We start from the raw sequence: 23,397 nt of genomic DNA, 5'->3' as shown, positions 1-23,397 counted from the left end.
TGGTATATTTTTCTCCCAAAATTATAATCTATAAGAAATACATTGTTGTCCTTAATCTTGCTGAAAAACGATTGTTGAGCTGGACCATAATGGAAAGAGTTATCAAGCGTTGGTTTTATTACAGAACATGGTGAGTTATCAAATGCTCTGTTTTCTTGTTGATGTATCATAGTCAAATGGAGACAATCAATTATAACATTCTTGATGCTCAGAAGCTATTTGATGAAATGTCTAAGAAAATTTAGGGATTTATGGAGGTTTATAACCCCCGCAATCTAACTAATTATTTTGTAAGTTGACTTTAAGTGACGTGGTGTGACACATGGCATGCCACGTCAGCTTCCGTTAAATCAAATAGGCGGCAGGGACGAAAATTGGGGACGAAAAATTTTAAGAGGACCATTCTTTGAAGAAAAATTTTATAGGGACTAAAATTGAATGATGGGTTATTTATAGGGACGAAAAACATATTTAACCCTTATTTAAATAAAGAAAGGAAGGGAGAAGTTTCCAGTACGTAGAATCTTGGGAGAAAAGGCTAAGGAGAGAAAGAGGCAACCCTGTGAGAGCTTTTGAATGAGAAGAGGAATTTCATTGTCGTAATTTGAAGTTTTGGGGTGTTTTTGACTTATTTAATCATTTTATTTAAGTTATTGATTTTTAGGTAGAAGTTTATTATACTTAAATTAGTGTAGAAGTGAGGAATGGTAGTTAATATTAAAACTAGAATTTAAATATATTCTTTATAATTTAAATAAAAGAGAAACATGAGAAATTCATTTTGGGCATTAGAATAGATGCTTATTAGAATAAGAGAAGTGGGTGAAATTAGTGAGAATTGAGGGGAGTTTGTAGAACTAATTAAAATAGAAATAAAAATAGGGATTTTATTTAAATAAAGAAGGGAAGGGAGAAGTTTCCAGTACGTAGAATCTTGGGAGAAAAGGCTAAGGAGAGAAGGAGGCAACCATGTGAGAGCTTTTGAATGAGAAGAGGAATTTCATTGTCGTAATTTGAAGTTTTCTGCAAATTCGAGGTAAAGGAGGAAACTATTAATCCATGAGTGTTTATCATATAAAGGATATAGATGGGTCATCATCCTCTTTCTTTTTCCCTATTCTTGTTCCTCCATTTATGAGGTTGGATCATGAGATGATTGTGAAAACCTCTCAAGATGATTATGTTATGAATCTGTTAAGATATTGAGATTTATTATGGAAATTCGGGTGAATTAACATGTCTAAATTTGAGTATAAATGTTGAATTGATAAAACATATTCATGCCTTGTGATAAAGCAAAAATTTAAATGTTAAATATGTCTTGGTAGGTGTCTTGTTGTCTGTTTAGGGACGGCTGGGATTCAAATAGGCGAGTCTTAGATCAAGTCAATAGAGAAAGAGAAAAATCAGCAAATCACAAAACACCAAAAAATAGGGAAATAGTTTAAAAGTCGAGAAAAGTGGGAAATCATGAAATCGCGATTGAGGTCGCGCGACGGCGAGGTTGTGCCGGAGGTCGGCGATGGCAATGTCGCGCTGGTATAGAGGTTGCGAATCACCAGTGAGTGGCGGTGGCGAGGGACGAAAAGCCAGAGGCGACGCGAGCCAAAACATCGGTGGCGGCGCAGGCAAGATCGGCGGCGAGTTCCATGGTCCTGTTTGACGAGTTTCAAGTTGTTTTTGATTTTGTGACTTGTGTATTGTTTTTCGTGTCTTAGAGCTTTCCAGTGCTTTGTGCAAACCTTTGATGGTTGTTAGAGTTAAGGCGAGGTCTTTGGAAAACCCTTGCCAATTACAGGGACAATTTTAGAGTCAAGGCAAGAGTTGTGGAAAACCCTTGGAGTGATTTAAGGAGTTTGAGTTATTTAATATATTAGAGTTATGTTTGAGAATCAAATTAGTTGAATTTGAATTATTGATGTGTTTAGAGTAGATTTTGAGAATTAAATGAGTTGAGTCAGGGTTGATCTTGAGATCTTAAAGGATATGCACGTGATCCTTAACCTTTGAATAGAAGTTGTTAGAGTTAATTATGAGTTCTGTTGTTTTTATGAGCATGCTTTGTTGAATATTGATGGTTATTTGATGTTATTGGTGAGTATTGATGAGAACTTAAATAATTATTCCAATTATTATGATGAGCTATGATGAAAAGTGTTGAGTTATACTAAAATATGCTTTTTAGTTTATGTATTATTTAAAATCAACTAGCGGTAACCATGCGTATTCGCACATATATCGGTGTGGTACGCTCATTTATTTTAAATGGTTTATTTTGTATGAAAAATTAAATAGAATTGTTAAATATAAATTATATAAAAAAATAAATATAAAGATATGAAGAAATATTGATACACACATTTGTTTTAAAAATATAATAAAAATAAAATGAAATTTGTTTAAAAGATATAATAAATCGGTGTCTATAATTCTTTCAATATATAATGAATCAATATATATATATATATATATATATATATATATATATATATATATATATATATATATATATATATATATATATATATATATATATATATATATATAAATCGGTGTCTATAATTCTTTCAATATATAATCAATCAATATATGAGTGGGGTTATTCTTACTCCAGAAGTAAGTTATTAACACTTACTCCAAATCTTGACCATTAATTCTTCTCCATCTAATGGTTAAAAATATTAAGTAATTAAATGTGGAAAGAGAAAACTATTACTCATTAATTTTAACCATTAAATTGAGAAGAATCAATGGTCCAGATTTAGAGTAAGTGTTAATAACTTACTCCTGATATAAGAATAACCCAACTCATATATATGAGAAAATCTCTTATCGAAAACATGGTTTAGCCTAAAATATCACAATGCAATAAAAGGAATAATATAGTTTTTATTATATATAGAATTTATGGATTGGACAGATGGTTTCAAGTAGCATTAGCATCGGAAACTAAAGCATCTATCTACAATCTATATAGGCATCCAACCTGATTACTCAAATAAATCATCCTTTTGTTTTTCAGATCATGTAAACACATTTTTTAGCAAGAAAATCAATGGAACAGTGCCCTGATTAGCATAACTTTGAGACCAAAATTAGATTTAGATTAATAGAGGATCCATCAAAAGAACTTCATTTTTCATAACTGAAAACTAATAATTCAAATATATTAAGAACTCTGTGACTTGATCCACAAGGAAGTGATTTTGAACAAGCTTCATACAAAGATAACAACATTGATGAATGTATGTACACACAGGCAAAGGATGATTGGAAACAAGCTTTTCCCTTAGAGATTTCAATTCAATAAAGTGATTTATCACAAATTTTGTTGATTGATTCAAACGATTTATTGATGATTGAATATTAAAATTTTGAATTTTGTCAACTTTAGGGATCCTTTCTTTCTTGCAAATCACTACAAACATCAATCGCATTTTTATGAAACGCAATCCTTGAAGCAATATGATCAGAAAGAAAATTCAATATCTAAGAATGAATAATGTGATTGTATCGTTTCCATTGATTTCAATTAAGATTGTTGTGAAAAACTGATAGAATAATTCAAATCACTTTCGGTGAATTATTCAGATTATCAAACACACCCAAAATTTTTGATTTGTGGGGATAAAAAACAATGGTGACAAAAATAAATGGCTTAAAGCAACACAATAACCTACCAAAGGTGAAAGAAAATCCACAACAAGCTATAAGAAGATAAAAGACAAGAAACGCAATAATTTATTTATCCAAATCGATTAAATGATCTACTCTTGGGGGGGAGCATATCTCTGATTCATTATACTTCTAAAATTTGTTACAAAAAGTTACAAAAAGTTACAAAAAGTTACAAAAGAGTTACAAGAAAATAGTCAGTCAAATTTTCAAGAACAAACCATATTTTCTACCCAAGTGTTTTTCAATCTCTCAAACTCTCAATATATAAATCACATAAGCTCGTGGTATTAAAAAGTATTTTCTAATCTCTCCAACTATGTATATATGATTCACACAAGGTTAAGGTGTTTATAAGTGTTTCTCAATCCCTTTAGATACCTCCAAATGTCTCTCTAAAATCCCAAGAACATAATCTTATAGATTTCTACCTTTGCCTCTCTAAATTTATGGAGGATTTCCACCATCTCCTCCATTTGTGTTTCAGATTACATTATGATGGTTATCAAGACAAAAATGATATAGATGCATCTTTATAATTGTTGAAGTCCAATAAATCTTTAACGGTATCTTTTATATTAATTTAAAATATTTGTAATATTTGCAATATCTTTTATACTATTTTAAAGTATCTCTAAGTATCTAAGAATATCTCTAAGTATCTAAGAATATCTCCAAGTATCTTAGAGTATCTCAAAATTAATATAAAAAAATATGTATAATATTCTGATATTAACTAATAAATCCGCAAACCAAAACAACTAAGTTTGATACTCGTGAACAAGTCACTCATGAGCCAATCAAACTGATGACTAATCAACCTTGATCATTGATTGAGTCAACCGTTAACTAGTCATCCCCTTGATAATTGACCAAATCAAACATTGACTGTTGACCAGTTGTTGAATTTTGACATAAAGTCAACAGTACCAAAAATGTATTTTCCTTCCCTTCATCACTAGAGGTTTTAGGGTATACTTCAATAATCTTGACCTTGACTTGAAACCCTGGTGATGTCAATTTACTAATCAACCACTTAGCTGCTCTCTAGCATGTTGAATCGCTATTTAGCAACTTTGAGTAAATTCAACCCACAGTTAAACCTTGATCTTGTCAATTGCATCCACTTGTTTCCAATCACATTTTTCTGCTTAGGTAGTTTATTAAGCTCACGTGCATGGTTCTATAACGATATTTAACTCTCCTTGCTTTTGAATGCCTTCTTGAAGGTCCATGTTTTTTAGTTTTGCAACCCTTCAGCCACATTCAAAGCATAGCACACAAGACCAACATAATCGTCCCTTAGATATGGTATAATCGTTTATTCGTTGCCACTAGTATCTATAGTAGAAAACTCTACCTTAAACTGAATCTTCTCCTCTGTAATTTCTAAAAGCTTCATCATCACGTCTTCATTCTTCTTCCCCTGACGGAACTCACTAAAAGTAATACATATGCGATAAATGAACTTTGATCCTCAAGTTTCTTTCCCAACAACTCATAACCCTTTCCACCTCTTGAATAGTCATTGAAGACACAATCCACAATTTTACCATCAAGTTGAATTAGCTTGATAAGTGCAATAGGCAAAGCTTTGGTGGCCTTCGAATAAGAGTAGTTTTTAAGTTTCCTACTACAAACTACCATAGTTGTTTAAAACTGTATTTCTATGAATGATTACTTGTCGGCCATGTAAACTATTTTGGCACCCGCTTTACTTAAAAACTCAATAACAACTATGCGGTAACATGCGTTCTTATCTCTTGTGAGTTATATTCTAACTATATTGCAGTTTCGCATAATTTATCATTACTTGTAGAACAATCATCCTCATTGCGTTGATGTAATATGACAAAACAATAATAATTTTTTTTAAGGGTTAATACCACTTTTCACCCCTGTAATATAGGCGAAATTCGTTTTAACCCCTGATAATTTTTTTTTTAGTTTCCCCCTATAATATTTTTTTGTTTGAATTATCCTCCTAAGCGTGCAATTTAAACACCAAATCTGGGGGAAAATCAAACAAAAAAATATTACAGGGAGGTAGACTTTATACTTAGAGGGAAAAGGACATAATATTTTTATATTTCAATGGGGTATTTGAAAAAAAAAAATACAGGGAAAAAAATCGAATTTTATCTATATTACAAAGAATTTTATATATTTAACCCTTTTCTTAATAGTCTCGTTTCATGGTCAAAGGTCAATAAAAAACTTCCATAGATTCACCTATCATAACATTAATTTCATTTGTTTTTTCAATACAAAATTACAATAAAAAAATTTAAATCAACCTCCCGTGGTCCATCTTTAAACCTTTCCTACCTAACATGTCTATATAAAAGCTCCATTTCTTAAAAAGTTATACACTTGCTAATTTTTCGATTCTTGTCCATTTCCTCTTTTCTATTCATTTCATATTTTTCTATAAAATCTTCTTTCCATTAGAATATATGCACACCTTAAAGGGAGAAGATATCAAAATAATCTTTATTCTATCCACACCAAGAATTTCGGTTTAATTATAATTTTGATGCTCTAAATAATACATGATTTCTCTCTTCAATTATTTTCGAACAATTTTAGTCCTTTAAGTTTTTTATCATTACAAATAAATTCTTTCATTTCTATTTTTTTTTAATTCAAGCCTCTCAATTTTTTTTTAGTCTATAGTATGTCTACGCTTGCTTGGTCCCAGGTAAATACTCCTTTGCTTGCAGGTGATCTATATATTAAGCCAATTTGGAACATTAATAATGTGGTCATATGCTATGTGGCACTCTATGTTCAAATATTTTGTGTTACTTAAATACATACAGTGGCGGAGCCAAGAATTTTAGATAGTCTGGGCAAAAAATTTAACTGCAAATTACATGTGACATAATATATAAATAGTCATAAAGTGTGCTACATAAGAGAGATGAAACCTAACATGCGAATATTGTGCTAAATAAAATTAGGAGGTAAGTGCCCTTTCTAAGACCTCTTTGCGGTGAATGTTCGAATAATATCAACATCTTTAATTGACTTGAATATCTCCCGCTCGGTGTAACATATCATCAAGTCATTGAACCACAAATTGTTGATTTTGTTGAGCAAATTAGACTTGATAATCCTCATTGCTGAAAAAACTCTTTCAACGGATGTTGTCGACACCGGCAATATCAAAGTCAACTCAATGAATTTGTAGACTAATATATTACTTAAGGAGAGACTGATGCAGTTGGAATGCATGTGAACCTGAACTCTCAGAAGATTCTGAGTTATTTAATTTATGAATGAATTTAATTGTCTTAAATTTAATAATAAACTTAACTAAGAAAGAACTTAAGGAGAGCTTACAAACCTTATCTTAATGGACTGTTTAACTTAGGAGGAGCTTACAAACCTCTTATAAGATTGTTCTATCAATTAATTTATATAGGGGGTGTAAAACTATTAGAAATTAAGTAATTAAAAAAAAGAAACAAACAGTTGCAAAACAAAATTAAATAAAAAATTTATTGAATAATAAAAACCTAATCAAATAAAATTACATGTTTTCTATTTTTTTAATAAAATAAATAATCTAATAATAATAAAAGAAAACATTTTTTGTGTTTTTTAAAATATTTTTTAACACTAGAATAAATTAAGTAAATTAGGCAAAAGATTAAATAAATTAATTCTAATAAACTAAAAGGGATTTGTTTTTGCTTTTATTTATTTTTATTTAAGTATGTGCATTAAATATTTTTTGGGCTTTTTTTTATATATGTTTTAACAAAGCAATACATTCATGTTATAGAATTATCATATATGTTTATTTTTATGATAGTCATGACTAATAATAAAAAATAATACTGACGTAGGAATATATAAGGAATATATAAGACAAGTCCTATATATTAGGGAAATGTTAACCAGTACTCCAAGAGCACTCTTTAAATAATTAAAATGGAAAAAAAATGAAAAATGTGTGTATTTAATCAATTAAAAATGTATTAGAAATTAAAATATTGACTTTTATAAAAAAAAATTCTTTATTGAGTATCTTAACAAGTGCCCTGAAGACACTCGTTAGCAAGAACCTCTGTTGTAATCATTGTTTAGTTTTAAGGGAGTTTTTTTTTTAATTTTTGTTTTGATTCATAAATAATTAATTGGGTTGGGTCTGGACCATTGGTTATTCATCTATTTTAATTTTCACACTCTATTTTTATTAATTTTGCCCCTGATTTTATCTAAAAATTGATCATTGAATTGGGAAGAGTACAAATAACATAGGGGTTGAGCCTGGGCCATAGAACCGCCAGTGAATACATAGAGGAGTGCTATTTATACACCAAAATTCATACACCTATATTTATACTAAGGCTATGTTTGTGAGTTTGGAGGGGAGGGGAAGACTTCCGAAAAGGAAATTTTAAAATAATATAGAAAAATATTTGCAATTATTTTAAAAAATTATTTTGTTTAGAATGATAAAAGAGTCATTAACATTACTAAATTTTTAATTTTCAGAATAGTATAACAACCTAAAAGATGTTTGGAAATTTTATGTAAGCCTTTCAAAACCTCCTTCAATAGCATTTTTGAGTTCCCCTATTTTATGGGATTTTTGGTGTTATGAATAAAATCAAACCCTCCAAAACCCTCATATCCAAAATCTTTTTATTTTTTTCACTCAATTCTTCCTATTTTTTAAAATCCTCATCTCATTTATCTTCCAAACTCGCAAACAAAATTTAAATAAAATACAACAAGGACAAACATTCATTTGTATTGTAAGAAGTCAAGAATTAATTATTAAATATAATTAAAAAAAATGAAACCTTATGAAAATACGGTGTAGTTGTCATGTTTAGTGTAAGAATATCAATTCTAAAATACATATGGTTTGTATCAAATGTAAAGAGTGGTGTTGTAGGGTCATCGCAAAAGTAAATAGGTGTCCTTTAACTATTGAATTTTAAAATATTCTATATATGAATAATTCATTGTAGTTCATGTGTCATAGAAGTGAGTGATCATGTATGTAGTATACTTCTAATGAAGTGCTAGCTACTATAATTTGTTTCTTTATCAAGTAGTTTAGTTGTTGGAATTCATCCTTTAAAAGTGAATAAATAGGATGTCACATGATTAAACCTACGCCTCTGCATCTAATGTCATTTTAAATTAGGTGATTAATATTCTATTTAGGGTGTATATAGGTTGTGTTAGACCCGAGTTTGGTCTAATCTATTATTCAATCAGTTCGACCATTATTGTTCTCTATCTTTTGGAGTGCGTCATGCGGCGGTTCAGCTATTGTCAGATGATATCTCGCAACTCTTCTGTCTCCGTTCCTATCTTGATGACCCTTCGGCAGATATATGAGGCCTTTGTAGGCTTTGAGCATCACATGGTTCCGGACGAGGCTCGGACGACGTGAGCAGAGGTAGACTGGAGTTGCGCCGATGGATACATCACTTGGTATTTCACTGTGTCACACCCCTACATGATCCCCACTGCAGAGGAATCGCCGCCCAGACCAGCTCATTAGAAGATTTTATAGACTCGTCAATCTCAGTTGGACCGCACACAGGATGTTCTTCCTCACTGTCGTGAGATACTTGAGATGACCCCTCAGGTCTGATCACAGGCTTATACTGGATGATATCATGAGGGTGGCAGATAGGGCATTTTTGTATCGTAGACATCGTGTCAGTACAGGTGGGACACTTGACGGTAGAGACAGAGTATCTGAAAGATGACGCAGTGGAGGCAGATGCGGCGCAAAGAAACAAATTTTAATGCTTCCGTAGATAAGGCTCCGGAAAGAAACAAATTTTGGCAAAAAAAAAAATTATGTTTCCTGATGTGCATCTTTAAAATCAGGTGGCATAATTAGAATTTCGTCAAATATCTAAGACTATAAGTATCAAAGGGGGATTGAGATATTCTCCAAAATAAAATCTCTCGTATCTTTAATTTGCTTATCCATAAAAAAATTCCTATATGTCCAACTGCAAAAATAAGGTTAAGACAAAAGGTACACCAAGATTGTTTTAGTAAGAACAATTGTTCCACTATGCATTCTCCATCTTCATTTTGAGGATCAAAGAGATTTTTCTAGTAAGAACAATTGTTCCAATAAGCTTCTTCATCTTCATTTTGAGGATGTCGACTCTTTGCATATCAATACAAAGCCTTCAGTTCACAAACAAATCCGTCATGCCGAACTAAAAAAAGTGTGTCATACTAATCGATCACATAATCCTAAAAAGTGTGTTATACTAATCAATCACATAATCCTCATATGCAAGGTAACTTCCTAAATCAAAATGAATCACATCCTTTTTCGCATCAAAATGTTATTGATATTCACAAAGATGGATGTTGTGGATTTCATGATGTTTCATGGTTACTCGATCAATATTTTGAAAATGTTGTTAATATTCACGAAGATTAATATTCACAAAGATGGATGTTGTGGATTTCGTGATGTATCATGGTTATTCGGTCAGTCTTTTGGATCTCGGATCTCAAATCGTCATCTATCTTTATCTTATAAGAGTTAAACAATAATCTTGAAGGTTATCTCAATCTATTTGGGATGGAGATGGAGGGTAGATTCAATTAGGTCAAAGTGTCAAACACACTAACTCTTGAAGGATTAGGCTCAGCGCACAAAAGTAAAAGAATGATTATGTCAAATTTGGGATTTTATTGCAGATAAGTATAAAAGCAATGTTATTTTCCATTGAATGAATGATTATAATTTAACGAGGTTTATGAGTTAGGATTAGATCGTATTCAATCCTACAAATTTATTCACAAGAGTTGTTCCACGGTTCCACCTCCAGAATAATGTTTGAAGATAATTTTAAAACAATTAGCACTTACAATTTGTTAGAAGTTTATATCAAGTTTAAATATGCAAAAACAAAATTTCAGGTCAAACGGTTTAATTTGTGATTAATTTTGGAAAAAGTGAGACATCATGAACTTAATCTGGTCAAGTAAGCAACATTATCAAAGTAGTCAAAATTCACACCCCAAAAAAAAAAATATGAAAAACCAAATTAAAAGTGTTTAGTGACACTTATTCACAGGGTTTTTTTAATATATTTAACATTTTTATAAAGTTACTCTCCAAAAGAAATTTGTGTAACTCATTTTAATTCAAGTTTGATCTCTTTTCTTTTGGTTTGTGTCACTGTAAGTTAAGTTTCCTACATCAATTCTTCGTCTAAACTTACTTTCCAGTTAGTGGCTATTAGAGTGTGGGTGGGTCTACAAGAGTATTGATAATGTGAAATAATGAAGACTTATTATCATCAATGGCACAGCACAAACTGGAAAATAAACGCAACAATAGACAAATTGAAACTACTCGAACACACATAGTCAACCAAAAAGGGTTCAAGTATGGCATAAAAATGAAACTTTACATATCTTGCTGTCTGTGTGTATCAAAATCCATTAGAAACAGATGGCTTCCTTGAAGGTAATAAATCCAGTAGACAAGAAAAAGAAAATAACATACAGCTGCAATTTTTTCAAAAGCTAGGATGGGCAACTCAGATGCCAAAGAGCTCCACCATGTCAATGATTTAGTGGCCATATTTCTGAAACTCCCACTCACTGTTGTCTGTACCATGGCAGAAAAACAAGTATATTAAGAAATGCACTTCTACCAATGTTGTTTGAATATTAAAAAGAAGATATGGAAGATATTATGCATACCTAGAGGACACACTTGACGAGTCTTGAGCCATCTACTGATGCAATGGAAGTGGAAAGCATGGTTACACACCCCTGTATCAAGAAACAGTTTGAATAATCCCACATATGCTAAGCAGAAACTAAATAAGCCTTCATTAAAGATCAGTAAGGATACTTAGCAACTATGAAGCGCCGACACGCCACTCAGAAGGCGTGTCGCCGCGTCGGACACGTATCGGACACAGATACTCGTACGACACGCGTACGACACGTATCTGACACGTTTTTGCAGTGTCCAATAGAAAAATATAATTTAATTGCAGCGGACACGGATACGACACCTTGTTTCGAATAAAGGACACACCCAACTCAAAAAAAATTAGATTTTTTTAATAAAAAAAAGACCCAACTCAATAATTATCAGACTTTGATTTATAAAAATAATAGGCTTTTACCTTTCATATTTTATTTCTCCACTATAAAAATAACATAATTATGATTCCTTATTTTTTTTTCTTATTCCACGGTTTAGAGACTGGTTTTATCAACATGGAGTGACTATGATATAATTTGTATTATTTTGTTTTGATGGATTTATGTCTTTTTTTGTTAATCGAAAGTACTATGTTTAAATATATATAAATTTTGCTTCTCGTTGCTCATACATTGCATTATTATATTAATATATAAAATATATATAGCCGTGTCCGTGTCCTATGTTTTCTATATTAGCGGAGTCCTCGTGTCCGTATCCGTGTCGTGTCCTGTGTCCGTGTCCGAGTCCGGGCTTCATAGCTTAGCAACAATAATTTCAAACAACTTATGTAATTTCTAGTTGTTCAAAACAATACATTCTAAACTGTAATTGCAGTATTGCACAATAATTTTACTCGACCTGTCAGTAAGCACCATATTTTATTCCAAAAAAATGAATAAAGATTTTACACCTCTAACTAATAACTAATCGGCCATACCAAGATCATTAACCGGCTAAAAAGTATATGCACTTGTCGGGGAGTCCAAAGTTACACCGGGAGTAGCAATAGGCTAATGCCCCAGGGACCACAAGAGGAAAACATACATCTTCACCCAAAACTTTAACGCATTGGGAACATATAGATCACATTTCTTATTATATATTGAATATTTAGCTCATTCATAGTAGACGTGAGACTACTTACCAACATGCAAACCCAAACAATTAATTAACTACAGAACTATTCATTTAGAATCAATGAATATTTTAAAGCAAAATAAAAAAGCAAGATCAAGTGGACTTGCACAAAATGATAACATAAGATTGATAGAAAAGGCATTGTATTAAAGAAAATAGGGAAGAGTTCATCTCTATACAGAACACTAAAGCTTTTCATATAAACTACACCTTGTTACACAATAGCTTTTCATATAAACTAAAATAAGTCTTAGCACCTCAACTTTGTAAGAAGCTTCCTTATTTATCTTCTCTATCACAATGTATAAATTTATTGGTAAGTTTTGAACAAATTACATATTTTGGATGAAAAACTTTCAAAAGCATGAACTAACTCAAAGTGAGCCTAAATCTATAACTTATCAAGATATAGTAAACCGTGATATTATTGTCTCACACAAGATGAAAAAAGCTAATTGCAACCACGAACCTACTACCAATAATAAAAAGCCCATCATAGCACGAAGGGACAGCAGCAAGAAAAAATTAGGCTACTTAGGATTGTAATTAATAGCATTTGAGCAATGGTTTTGATGAATATTATGAAAACCCACTTAGCAGCATAAATTTAGATGTAATTTGTGAATTACAAACTTCCTATACATTAAATATTTCCCTGCAGCAAAAGATCAAAGCCCTCTCTCTTTTTAAAATAGTTCAACATATATTCATAATAAAGTTCTTTGGATTTATAAAAAATATCCATCCTTAGGTACAACAGATTTAACATTCAATGGAAATCCATTGTTTGTGCACCTATCTATGGTATGACCATCAAACTCAATGGCCTATAATTAGTGGCATGACATGGAAGAATGAAAATCTCTTGTTGGATGATAATGTAGAGTTGTTTCACACTGTTAGTATGACCATCAAACTCATTTTATAATTCCTAGAATTTGACTTAGGTGTGTTTGGTTTAGCTTTTGGAAGAGTCAAAAGCAATTCTAGAGGCGTAGAATTGATTTTGGAACGATTTTGAAGTGTTTGGCTCTTCTAAAGTAGAATTAATTATGCCTACGAAATTGATTCTACTTGAAACTAGAATAAATGGCGGAGTCAGAAATGTTAGGGAGCCTGAGCAAAAAATTTTATACCTTTGTTTTTACTAATTTTACACCCTGTTTCTATTAATTTTGCACTTGATTTTGTCTAAAAAATTTGTCTTTGATTTTGTCCAAAAATTTCACATTCTGTTTTTACTAATTTTGCCCTTAATTTTGTCTAAAAGTTACTAATTTTGCCCCTGATGTTATCTAAGAATCGACTATTAGGTGGGGAGTATACAACAAAATGAGGGGTTGAGCCCGGGCGCTTGCCCGGGCTTGCTGGGCTGTAGCTCCGCCCCTGACTAGAATTCTTAGCTTTTAAATTTGAACTTGATTTTTACATTGAAATGTGTTGTTCAACTCACTTTTATGAATCATTTTACATCCAACTCACTTTCAACCTGAATCAATTCTACGAAATCAATTAACTCAAAATCAGTTCTCGTTACCGCAAAACTAAACACCCACTTAGCTTCAATCAATAGTAAGTGATACTAGCAGCAGATTAACATAAACATTGTAAAAGGTACTTAGGTAAGAGGGTTTCAGAACATACCCCAAGCAACTGTGCACTCCTCGCTAGTGGCGCTAGCCTGGTTAGCTTGACACTCAATACCTAAAACCAGAACAAGAATCACCTCAAAACGAAACAAGAATAATCAAACAATTGATTCGAAATTTGAGTACAAAATAACAAGCTTACAGAGATCCATGATGTGGTTCCGGCATATAGCACAGTTATCAACAACGATATCTTCAATCATACAAACAAAATCAAATTAATCAAACAAAAAATCGACGGGAAAAATTTTGGGAATTAGGGTTAGGAACGAAATTTGGAAGAAGTTACCCCAAGCCCAGAGAGATACTGCGTTCCACTTTTTGATCTCGAATCGCTTCGGCTTCTTGGAAGAGGGACCGGCGGCACTGCTTGAGGCTTCGCCGGCGGGAACCATCGTCACGTCAGAATCGAGTGTCGCCATAGTTTTTTTCTCGAAAGTCGGTGTGAAATAATAATATCTTGTGCGGTGCTTAGAAAAATCTCTATTCTTCAATGTGGAAAAATTAAGTGAGATTTCTTCTTCTAACTTTAAACTATTATTATATGTACTACACTGTTTGAACAAACTTTTCCGAGTGAGATGGGCTAGCGCGTTGTTCGTGGGCCTAATATATATGTTTTACCCCAAGGAAATTTCTTTATGGACCTTCAAACTTTTTTGGACATCTGCGGCAAAAATACCAAAATGTCCCTATATTTTGGAAATGGATCTCGGAAATTTTTTTTTTTTTTAAAAAGTTGATTTCGGAAGTGCACTTCGGAAAACATCAAAAAATGTGTTTTCGGAGATACATTTCCAAAATTACCTTCTTTTTCTAGAGAGGGGTGTCTTCGGAGAGGGTGTCTTCGGAGATGCATATCTGAAATATTCCAACTTTTGATCTTAAAAAATTAAAATAAAGCTGAATAATACAATTAATAGTATAATTAATTGTATTAATTAAAATATATTATTAAGTATATATCATTATAATTAACATATAATAATAATATTAGCCTAATAAATATTTAAATTAACACCTTATTTATTACTTTTTTTATAATACATAAAAAAATCTGATCGTACCTGATCAGAAGAATCGTCGTAGGCTGCTCGGACTGGATCTTCTAGGAAGGAGAAGGGGGGGTGTACCTGCAAGGTACTCCAATGCCAAAGTAAGTTGACGAGCAAAGGAGCGCAAGTACTAGCTAAGAGTGAGTAAGAATTGAATACCTGACCCTCTAGTTAAAGAGGGTATTTATAGCCCCCAGCGCTGGGCCATGATCTCGCTATTGGGTTGGATTCCCAAGCCCAACTAGGAGACTGCCAGGTTTCCTGAGCGGAAATATCGGAGGTGCGTGCATGCCCTCTGTCCTGGTTAACCGCTCCGAAGTTAAAGGGGGACGCGGTCTTTTAGGAGCCACGTGGAATACGTGTTGCTCGGAGGGTTGAATATGAAGGAGCCCTGCGCGGAGCAGGGTCCTCGGCAACGGAGGTGTTCGCGGGGTCGTCAGTGCCGAGCACGTCGGTGTCATATGCTCGGGGATATAGGGCAGCCGAGCATGTCTAAGGTGGGCATCTTATCTGCGTAGGAGGGCCGTAGAGGAACGTGGGCCTCTGAGGTTTATTGGGCCGAAAATCATAGTGGGCCTAAGCTTGGCCCAGTCCAGAACAGGAGCCCCCCAAGTCGGAGTTTTCTGGTCAAGAAGCTGTGACTTTACCTGATGCTCGGGCTGGGGAGATGCTCGATTAGATGGCTCCTCGTCAACCAGATGTTCTCGGAGAAACAGCCTGTGGAGGGACAAAACGTCGCGCGTGGGCGGCACGCGCTGACGTGGCATAGGTAATAATGGCCTAGGGTCTAGGAGGCGGCGCTTGTCAGGAGAAGCGACGCTTCGCCTTCCGAGCCCTTTCCCTATAAAAGGGGGCGAATCCTCTCATTTGGAAGTTTCACTCTCTCTGTTTACCTGCTCGGCATCAGACAGGCGTTCCCCGGAAGATACTCTTCCAGATTGTTCACCATACCATTCGTCTACCGAGAAGCTCATCCGGTCATCGTCACCATGTCTTCACGTAAGTTCGCTTCCCTCTTCGTTGCTTTATTCTTTTCCGTAGGGTTTGTGTGCTTTATTTTCGCGGTCGTCGTCGTAGACGTAGGCTGGAATCAACGAGCGATCGTTGTTTCCTCCTCGGGTTATCCAGGCGATGCCCGGGGGTTAGTATGGGTCGGCGGACTAGATGACGTGGCGTTGGGCCACCGTGCTTGTTCGGATGATTTTTCGTTGTCATGTCGCGTCCTTTCGCGAGTCCTCGGCTGACGGGCGTCTTTCCTCGATGGGGGTTTAGCCGGGGGCTCCGCCGCTCCTGCTCTACCCTTTCGCTTGCATTGCGGTGGAAGGGTGGATTTGATGAACTGTCGAATTCACTTTCTCCCTTCTGCGTGCAGGTGAATCTGATTCGAGCGCTAGCTCGGAGTCCAGCTCGGGATCTGATTCGTCGTGGAGTAGCGAGTCGGATGCCTCGACGGCCACAAGTTCAGACGTCGAGATCATCGAGGATCAAAATGCGCCCTCTCTGGCCGACGACGACCATGTTGATTCTCCCGGCCCGGACGCCGAGGGAGGGGTCTCCCCAATGCCCTTGTTTAGTTACGAATGCACGGTTGCGGCCGACTGGATAGCCGAGGAAGCCTTAACGGTCACTTCCCGATACACTGAGTCTCTAGATGGGGTCTTTACAGAAATCGAGGTTTTGAGAGAGGGCGAAGCGCCGAATTACCAAGTGACGTGCCCGTCTCAGGACGAGCGCATATGTTCTCGGTTCAACGGGGATGGCTTTGCGATGTACGAGTACGTGTTCAAGGAGCTCGGCTTCCGACTGCCCTTCTCCGACTTTCAGAAATCGATGATGGCGTTTCTAAATTTGGCGCCGTCCCAATTGCACCCCAATGCTTTTGCTTTTATGCGAGCATTCGAGATTGTTTGTGATTACTTGGGTATTAGCGCCACGACCGCATTGTTCGGCCGGTGCTTTCGTGTTCAAAGACAGGCGGCAGACGGGCGATATGGTTGGGTCTCGTTCAAGAATGTCGAGCGGAAGCTCTTCGGGATGTACACTGACTCTGTGAAAGGTTTCAAGGATCGATACTTTGTCGTTCGTCTGCTCAGCCCGGCGGCTTACCACGATGTGTCGGATTCCGTGGTCCTTCGTGACGCCGACGGGGAGTTAGTGAGGGGTGAGGACGGGCAGGTAGCAAGGGAATTCTGTACGAGGTTCCCGTTTTTCTGGTGGAAAGGTCACTTCTCGTCTCCCCCTAAACATTACGTTTGGGAAGATGGGGACCTGGACGAGCAAGACGCAGAGTCCTATTCGGTCCTATGCAAATATGTGGACAGCTTTACTATGTCCCGGTGGGTGACGAGGAATGGGAGTCCCGTATTGGACGAGAATGGTGTGCCGGTCGTGGAGCAGCGGCCTATTAATACCAAGGCTCTGCTATCTTGTCGGACTCCCGAGGAGACTCGGGCGTTGTTAGGTTGTGCCTATTCACCCTGCTTTCCTTTTTTTGTCCTGTGTTTTCGCTAACTCCTTTTATTTTTTCTTTGCAGATGCCATGCCGGAGAAGGAGGATCCAGTCCTGAAGATGGCCCTGGATGCAAAGAGGAATCAGAAGAAGAAGAATCGGGGCACTGGTGCTGCAGAGAACTCGGCCTCAGCAGGTTCTCCTCGGATGAAGGAGGACGAGAGGTCTTCCAAGAGACCTCGTGCTACCGAGGGGCGCCATGAGCCGTCGAGCTTAGGTCCCGAGCGTGGTTTTGTATTGCCTCCTTGCTACAAGGATGGAGGTTATTTTAAGAAGTTTCCCATGGTTACTTCTCCGGATGAAGCTCGTCGGATCGGTGAGATGGACCCTCCGTCCCTTCAGAAACAGCTGGCGTGCGACGGTGCTGCCGTGATGAGGGTTTTGGGGATGGCCCAAATGTTAGCCAGTGGTGGCTCGGGCTCGTCCGAGGCCCTGAAGGAGGCGGAGGCGGCAAAGAAGACTGTCGAGGATAGGGTGAAGACCCTGGAGACTGATCGCAAGGAGTTGAAGAGAAAGATCGACGCGGTTCTCAAGCAGAAGGACGGGGAGATTGCGGCGGAAAAGAAAAAGCTCGCCGACCTTCGGCTTGAGTGGGCTCCCTCGGCTGACGAGTCGTCGGATGTGGCCACTCTGCAGACCAGGGCTGAATTTGTGGAGAAGATAGATAGCCTGAAGATAAGCTTGGCTGACATGGCTGAAGTCGGTTTCGAGCGTGCTGTTCGTCAACTGAGGCTTCTAAACCCTGGTTTGAAGGAGGATAATATCGGGCTTTCTTCGAAGATTGTGGACGGCGCGTTGGTGCCCGAGTCTCCAGAGAGTGAAGAGTAGATAGTGGTCCTGGGCCTGCGTGCCCTTCTTCTTCGGCCTGCGTGCCATTTTATCTTTTGTCGGGTAATGCCCGGAGTACTTTGGGGGCCTGCGTGCCCGGCCTTTTGAATGTAACCTTTGGATATCGTCGACCAAGTTGGTCGGCAATTTTAATGTTCTATAATTTTGCTTGCTTATACCTGTTTATCTGCACTTTCGGCGTTGTCGTAGTATGCTCGTGTTTTGATAACTTTCCTGTTGTGCTCGTATGACGGGGTATCTCCTCCATACTTAGAATATTTTTCGATTGCTTTAGGTAACTGATGACTTATGCTCGGATACGCCGGAGAGTTACTTATGTTCTTGTGATATTATCGGTTTTGTGGACTATGCTCGGCCTAGATTGATTGCCCGGGCGTGTTGAGTACAGCCCGGGTGCGCAGAGCAGGTGTGCGCTGTTAGCGAGTACGAGTCCATGATCATGGCCAAGTCTTCGCGGCGTGAACGGTCCCATCGCGAGCTGGGGTTCTGCCATGCAGGTACTTCCACGGAGGGTCTAGGTGTAGAGTCTTCCGTGTGGTCGGTTCTCCCATTTTGTGGTAGTATCCGACCGTTGCTGTCGTGGAGTTCTCGCGTTCGTACCTACGACGCGGGTCCATACCCGGTTAGCACCCGTGTTGGATACAGGCGTCCGGGGGTGTTAGGTCGGGTCTAACTGTAGTAACGTCTGAGTTTTTCAGCGTTCCAGGGCCGAGCAAGTCTTACTCCGAGGAGATCCTCGAGGTAGTAGGCGCCGTTCTCTGTTTTATCGTAAACTCGGTACGGGCCTTCCCAGTTTGGGGCTAGTTTTCCCTCGCGCGAGTCTTTCATGTTTCTGCGGAGTACTAGGGCGCCGATTTCAAATTCGCGCTTTATAACTTTGGCGTTATGGCGAAGGGCTATTTGCTGTTTTAGTTTAGCTTCTCGGAGGGAGGATCCTGCTCGGATCTCCTCTACCATATCGAGCTCTTCCCTCATGGCCTCGTCGTTAAGTTCTTCCTCGAGGGGGGATTCGGTGCGCCGAGAAGGTTCTCGGATTTCCACGGGGATTACGGCTTCGGTGCCGTAGGTTAATCTGAAGGGAGTCTCGCCCGTGCTCGAATGGGGCGTCGTCCTATACGCCCAAAGTACGCTATGTAGTTCTTCGACCCAAGCTTTTTTAGCTTCGCCGAGCCTCCTTTTCAGTCCTCGGAGGATGACTCGGTTGGCTGCCTCCGCCTGCCCGTTCGTTTGAGGGTGTTCGACTGAGGTGAAGTGCTGTTTCGTGCCGAGCTTGGCCACGAATTCTTGGAACTTCCTATCGGTGAATTGGGTGCCATTGTCGGTGATTATAGCCTGTGGCACCCCGAACCGAGCGAGTATGTTTCGTTTGTAGAAGCGTAGCACGTTTTGAGATGTGATTTTGGCGAGAGGTTCGGCCTCTATCCATTTCGTGAAGTAATCCACGGCGACCACCAGGTACTTATTCTGGTATGATCCGACTGGGAAAGGGCCGAGGAGGTCCATTCCCCAGGTGGAGAAAGGCCAAGGAGAGGAGAGGGATTTAAGCTCGTTGGGGGGAGCTAGGTGCATGTCGGCATGCCGCTGACATCTGTCGCATTTCTGAACATGCTCTTTGGCGTCCTGCTGCATAGTCGGCCAATAATAGCCGGCTCTGAGGGCTTTCCTCGCCAGCGACCGACCGCCGAGATGTTGGCCGTTAATCCCCTCGTGAAGCTCTTGCAGTACTTCTAGTGCCTGCGAGCCGTCGATGCATTTAAGAAGTGGGACGGAGAAGCCTCGTCGGTAGAGTTTATTTTCGATGACTGTGTACGAGAAGGCTCTCCTCTTAATGGCTGAGGCTTCCTTCGGGTCGTCGGGAAGCTCGTCGTTCGTGATGCATTTGTACACCGGGGTCATCCAGCATTGGTCGTCTCCGATGGCAAACACTTGTATGGCTTGCGTGTTTTTTCCTATGCTTGGATCGGACAAGATCTCTTGTATCACTGACTTGTTCCCTCCCTTCTTTCTCGTGCTCGCAAGCTTGGATAAAAGGTCGGCCCGTGAGTTGTGCTCCCGAGGGATGTGTGCGACGTCTGCCTTTGTGAATCTTTTCATCTTTTCTTTGACGAGCGATAGATACTCGGCTAGCGTGTCGTTTTTGGCCTGGTAATCGCCGCTAACTTGGGATGCGACCAGTTGAGAGTCGGTATAAATCATGACTTCCTGAGCGCCCACGTCCTCGGCGAGGCGTAGGCCCGCTAGGAGGGCTTCGTACTCAGCCTGGTTGTTCGATGTGGTGAAGGATAGGACTAAGGATACTTCGATGACGAGCCCCTCGTCGTTCTCCAAGATGATACCAGCTCCGCTGCCCGCGTGGCTTGAGGCGCCATCAACATAGATGGTCCACTTATTCCCGGTGGGTGTTGGGGAGTTGGAGATCGTCGCCATCTCGGCCACGAAGTCGGCGAGTGCTTGGGCTTTTAACGCTTTCCTGCCCTCGTATTGTATGTCGAACTCGGACAGTTCGAGGGACCACCTCAGCATTCTCCCGGCCATGTCTGGTCGGCTGAGAAGTTGTTTGATCGGTTGGTCTGTCCGGACGACAATAGTGTGGGCGAGGAAGTAGTACCTCAGTCTTCTGGCGGCCGTTATTAGGGCTAGCGCGATTTTTTCTATCTGTTGATAGCGGACCTCGGGCCCCTGAAGGGCTTTGCTAGTGAAGTACACCGGCTTCTGCCCGTCTTCCGTTTCTCGGATCAGGGCCGCGCTGGCCGCCTCGCCTGAAACGGCCAAGTAGAGATAGAGAACCTCGTTGCTGTCTGGTCGGGATAGCACCGGGGGTTTGGAGAGCACTTGTTTGAGGTGGGATAAAGCTCGTTCGCATTCCTCGGACCACTCGAAAGCTGCTTCCTTCCGAAGAAGCTTAAAGAATGGAAGTGCGTGCTGGGCGGATTTCGCGACGAAGCGGGATAATGCCGTGAGCATTCCGTTTAGTATTTGGATGGATTTTTTATTGGTGGGGGTAGGGAGGTCTGAGAATGCTCGGCATTTATCGGGGTTGGCTTCTATTCCTCGTTCTGTCAAGTAGAAGCCGAGGAATTTACCTGCCCGTACTCCGAAGGTGCACTTCTCTGGATTGAAGCGCATCCTGCAGGACCTGGCCTGCTTGAAGACCCGCTCGAGATGCAGCGTGTGGTCGGAGTCCTCTCGAGATTTGACGATCATGTCGTCCATATATACCTCGAGTGTGTCGCCACTGATCAGAAGAATCGTCGTAGGCTGCTCGGACTGGATCTTCTAGGAAGGAGAAGGGGGGTGTACCTGCAAGGTACTCCAATGCCAAAGTAAGTTGACGAGCAAAGGAGCTCAAGTACTAGCTAAGAGTGAGTAAGAATTGAATACCTGACCCTCTAGTTAAAGAGGGTATTTATAGCCCCCAGCGCTGGGCCATGATCTCGCTATTGGGTTGGATTCCCAAGCCCAACTAGGAGACTGCCAGGTTTCCTGAGCGGAAATATCGGAGGTGCGTGCATGCCCTCTGTCCTGGTTAACCGCTCCGAAGTTAAAGGGGGACGCGGTCTTTTAGGAGCCACGTGGAATACGTGTTGCTCGGAGGGTTGAATATGAAGGAGCCCTGCGCGGAGCAGGGTCCTCGGCAACGGAGGTGTTCGCGGGGTCGTCAGTGCCGAGCACGTCGGTGTCATATGCTCGGGGATATAGGGCAGCCGAGCATGTCTAAGGTGGGCATCTTATCTGCGTAGGAGGGCCGTAGAGGAACGTGGGCCTCTGAGGTTTATTGGGCCGAAAATCATAGTGGGCCTAAGCTTGGCCCAGTCCAGAACAAAATCAATTTAAAAATTAATGTAATTTGAAATTTATATTAAAATAAAAATAAAATAGTAAATAATTTTTTTCTTACTTGATCTCTTTTATTTTACATTTTTTTTGAATAATTATTAATATATTTATTTTTTATATAATTATAATTATATTGTATTAGTTATAATTTTAGTAATTATTAATATGAAATTTATTAAAAATGATTAAATTTTTATGAGTTTTTTTAATTTATAATTGAAATTAGAAAAGAAATATCAATTGTATAATTATCATCATTATTATTCATAACTTATAAATTATATCAATTTTATAATATCTGAATTAATCAATATCCAAAAAAAATTTATTTTTTAGGATTTTGATTAATTCGGATATGCATATCTGAAAAAACCTCTGACCATTTTTTGGGGTGTTTTTTTGGATATGCATATACGAATTAATCAAAATTCCTTTTTTTTTTTGTGTTTTCGGAGATGCATCTCCGAATTAACCAAAATACCAATTTTTTTGGAGATGCATCTCCGAAGGATAGTTTTGAATTTTCAGCAGGGTTTTCACCGCTGGGGTCCGTAAAGAAATTTCCTTATCCTAAACCTACCTAGGAAATTTCTCAATAGACCAATATATCTTTCTAGGGACCTGACGAAATTTCTTTTTTATTTTTAAAATTTGAAGATGTATTTCCAAATGCATCAAATTTATAATTTTAGGATCTTCGGATATACATATCCAAAATAATCTAATTTTTGGTGTTGGGATCTTTTTGATTTGCATATCCGAAAAAATTAAAATCAATGTGAATCAATACAATTAATTGTATTAATCAAAATATATAATTAAATATAATTATTATAATTAAGATATAATAATAATAGCAACCTATTAAATATTTTAATCACATTATTTTCATATAAAATTAATTAAAGAAAAAAATTAATAGAAATTACAAAGTATAATGTTAATAGGAGGATA

General features: G+C 38.1%; 1 protein-coding gene across 1 annotated transcript; it reads right to left on the bottom strand.

The window, feature by feature from the left end:
* Positions 1-11,052: 11,052 nt before the first annotated feature.
* On the bottom strand, positions 11,053-14,713 carry LOC131626399 (RING-box protein 1a). The gene is made up of 5 exons (XM_058897214.1): positions 14,483-14,713; positions 14,336-14,386; positions 14,189-14,248; positions 11,392-11,463; positions 11,053-11,296 (listed from the first exon to the last, which is right to left on the bottom strand). Exons 1-5 carry the CDS (start codon positions 14,613-14,615, stop codon positions 11,259-11,261), a joined length of 354 nt encoding a protein of 117 aa, XP_058753197.1. The 5' UTR covers positions 14,616-14,713; the 3' UTR covers positions 11,053-11,258.
* Between the last annotated feature and the right edge of the window lie 8,684 nt (positions 14,714-23,397).

This window comes from Vicia villosa, unplaced genomic scaffold (genome assembly GCF_029867415.1).
Source record: "Vicia villosa cultivar HV-30 ecotype Madison, WI unplaced genomic scaffold, Vvil1.0 ctg.000286F_1_1, whole genome shotgun sequence".
Lineage (NCBI taxonomy): Eukaryota > Viridiplantae > Streptophyta > Magnoliopsida > Fabales > Fabaceae > Vicia > Vicia villosa.
This window is presented reverse-complemented; position numbering and strand designations above follow the sequence as displayed.

What these genes read in the sequence shown, in the direction of transcription:
- LOC131626399 (XM_058897214.1), bottom strand. Translation starts at nt 14,615, where the DNA reads ATGGCGACACTCGATTCTGACGTGACGATGGTTCCCGCCGGCGAAGCC. An exon ending in AGTATCTCTCTGGGCTTGGG is followed by an intron (nt 14,387 to 14,482) that starts GTAACTTCTTCC and finishes GTATGATTGAAG; the next exon opens with ATATCGTTGTTGATAACTGT. An exon ending in GGAGTGCACAGTTGCTTGGG is followed by an intron (nt 11,464 to 14,188) that starts GTATGTTCTGAA and finishes TTCTTGATACAG; the next exon opens with GGGTGTGTAACCATGCTTTC.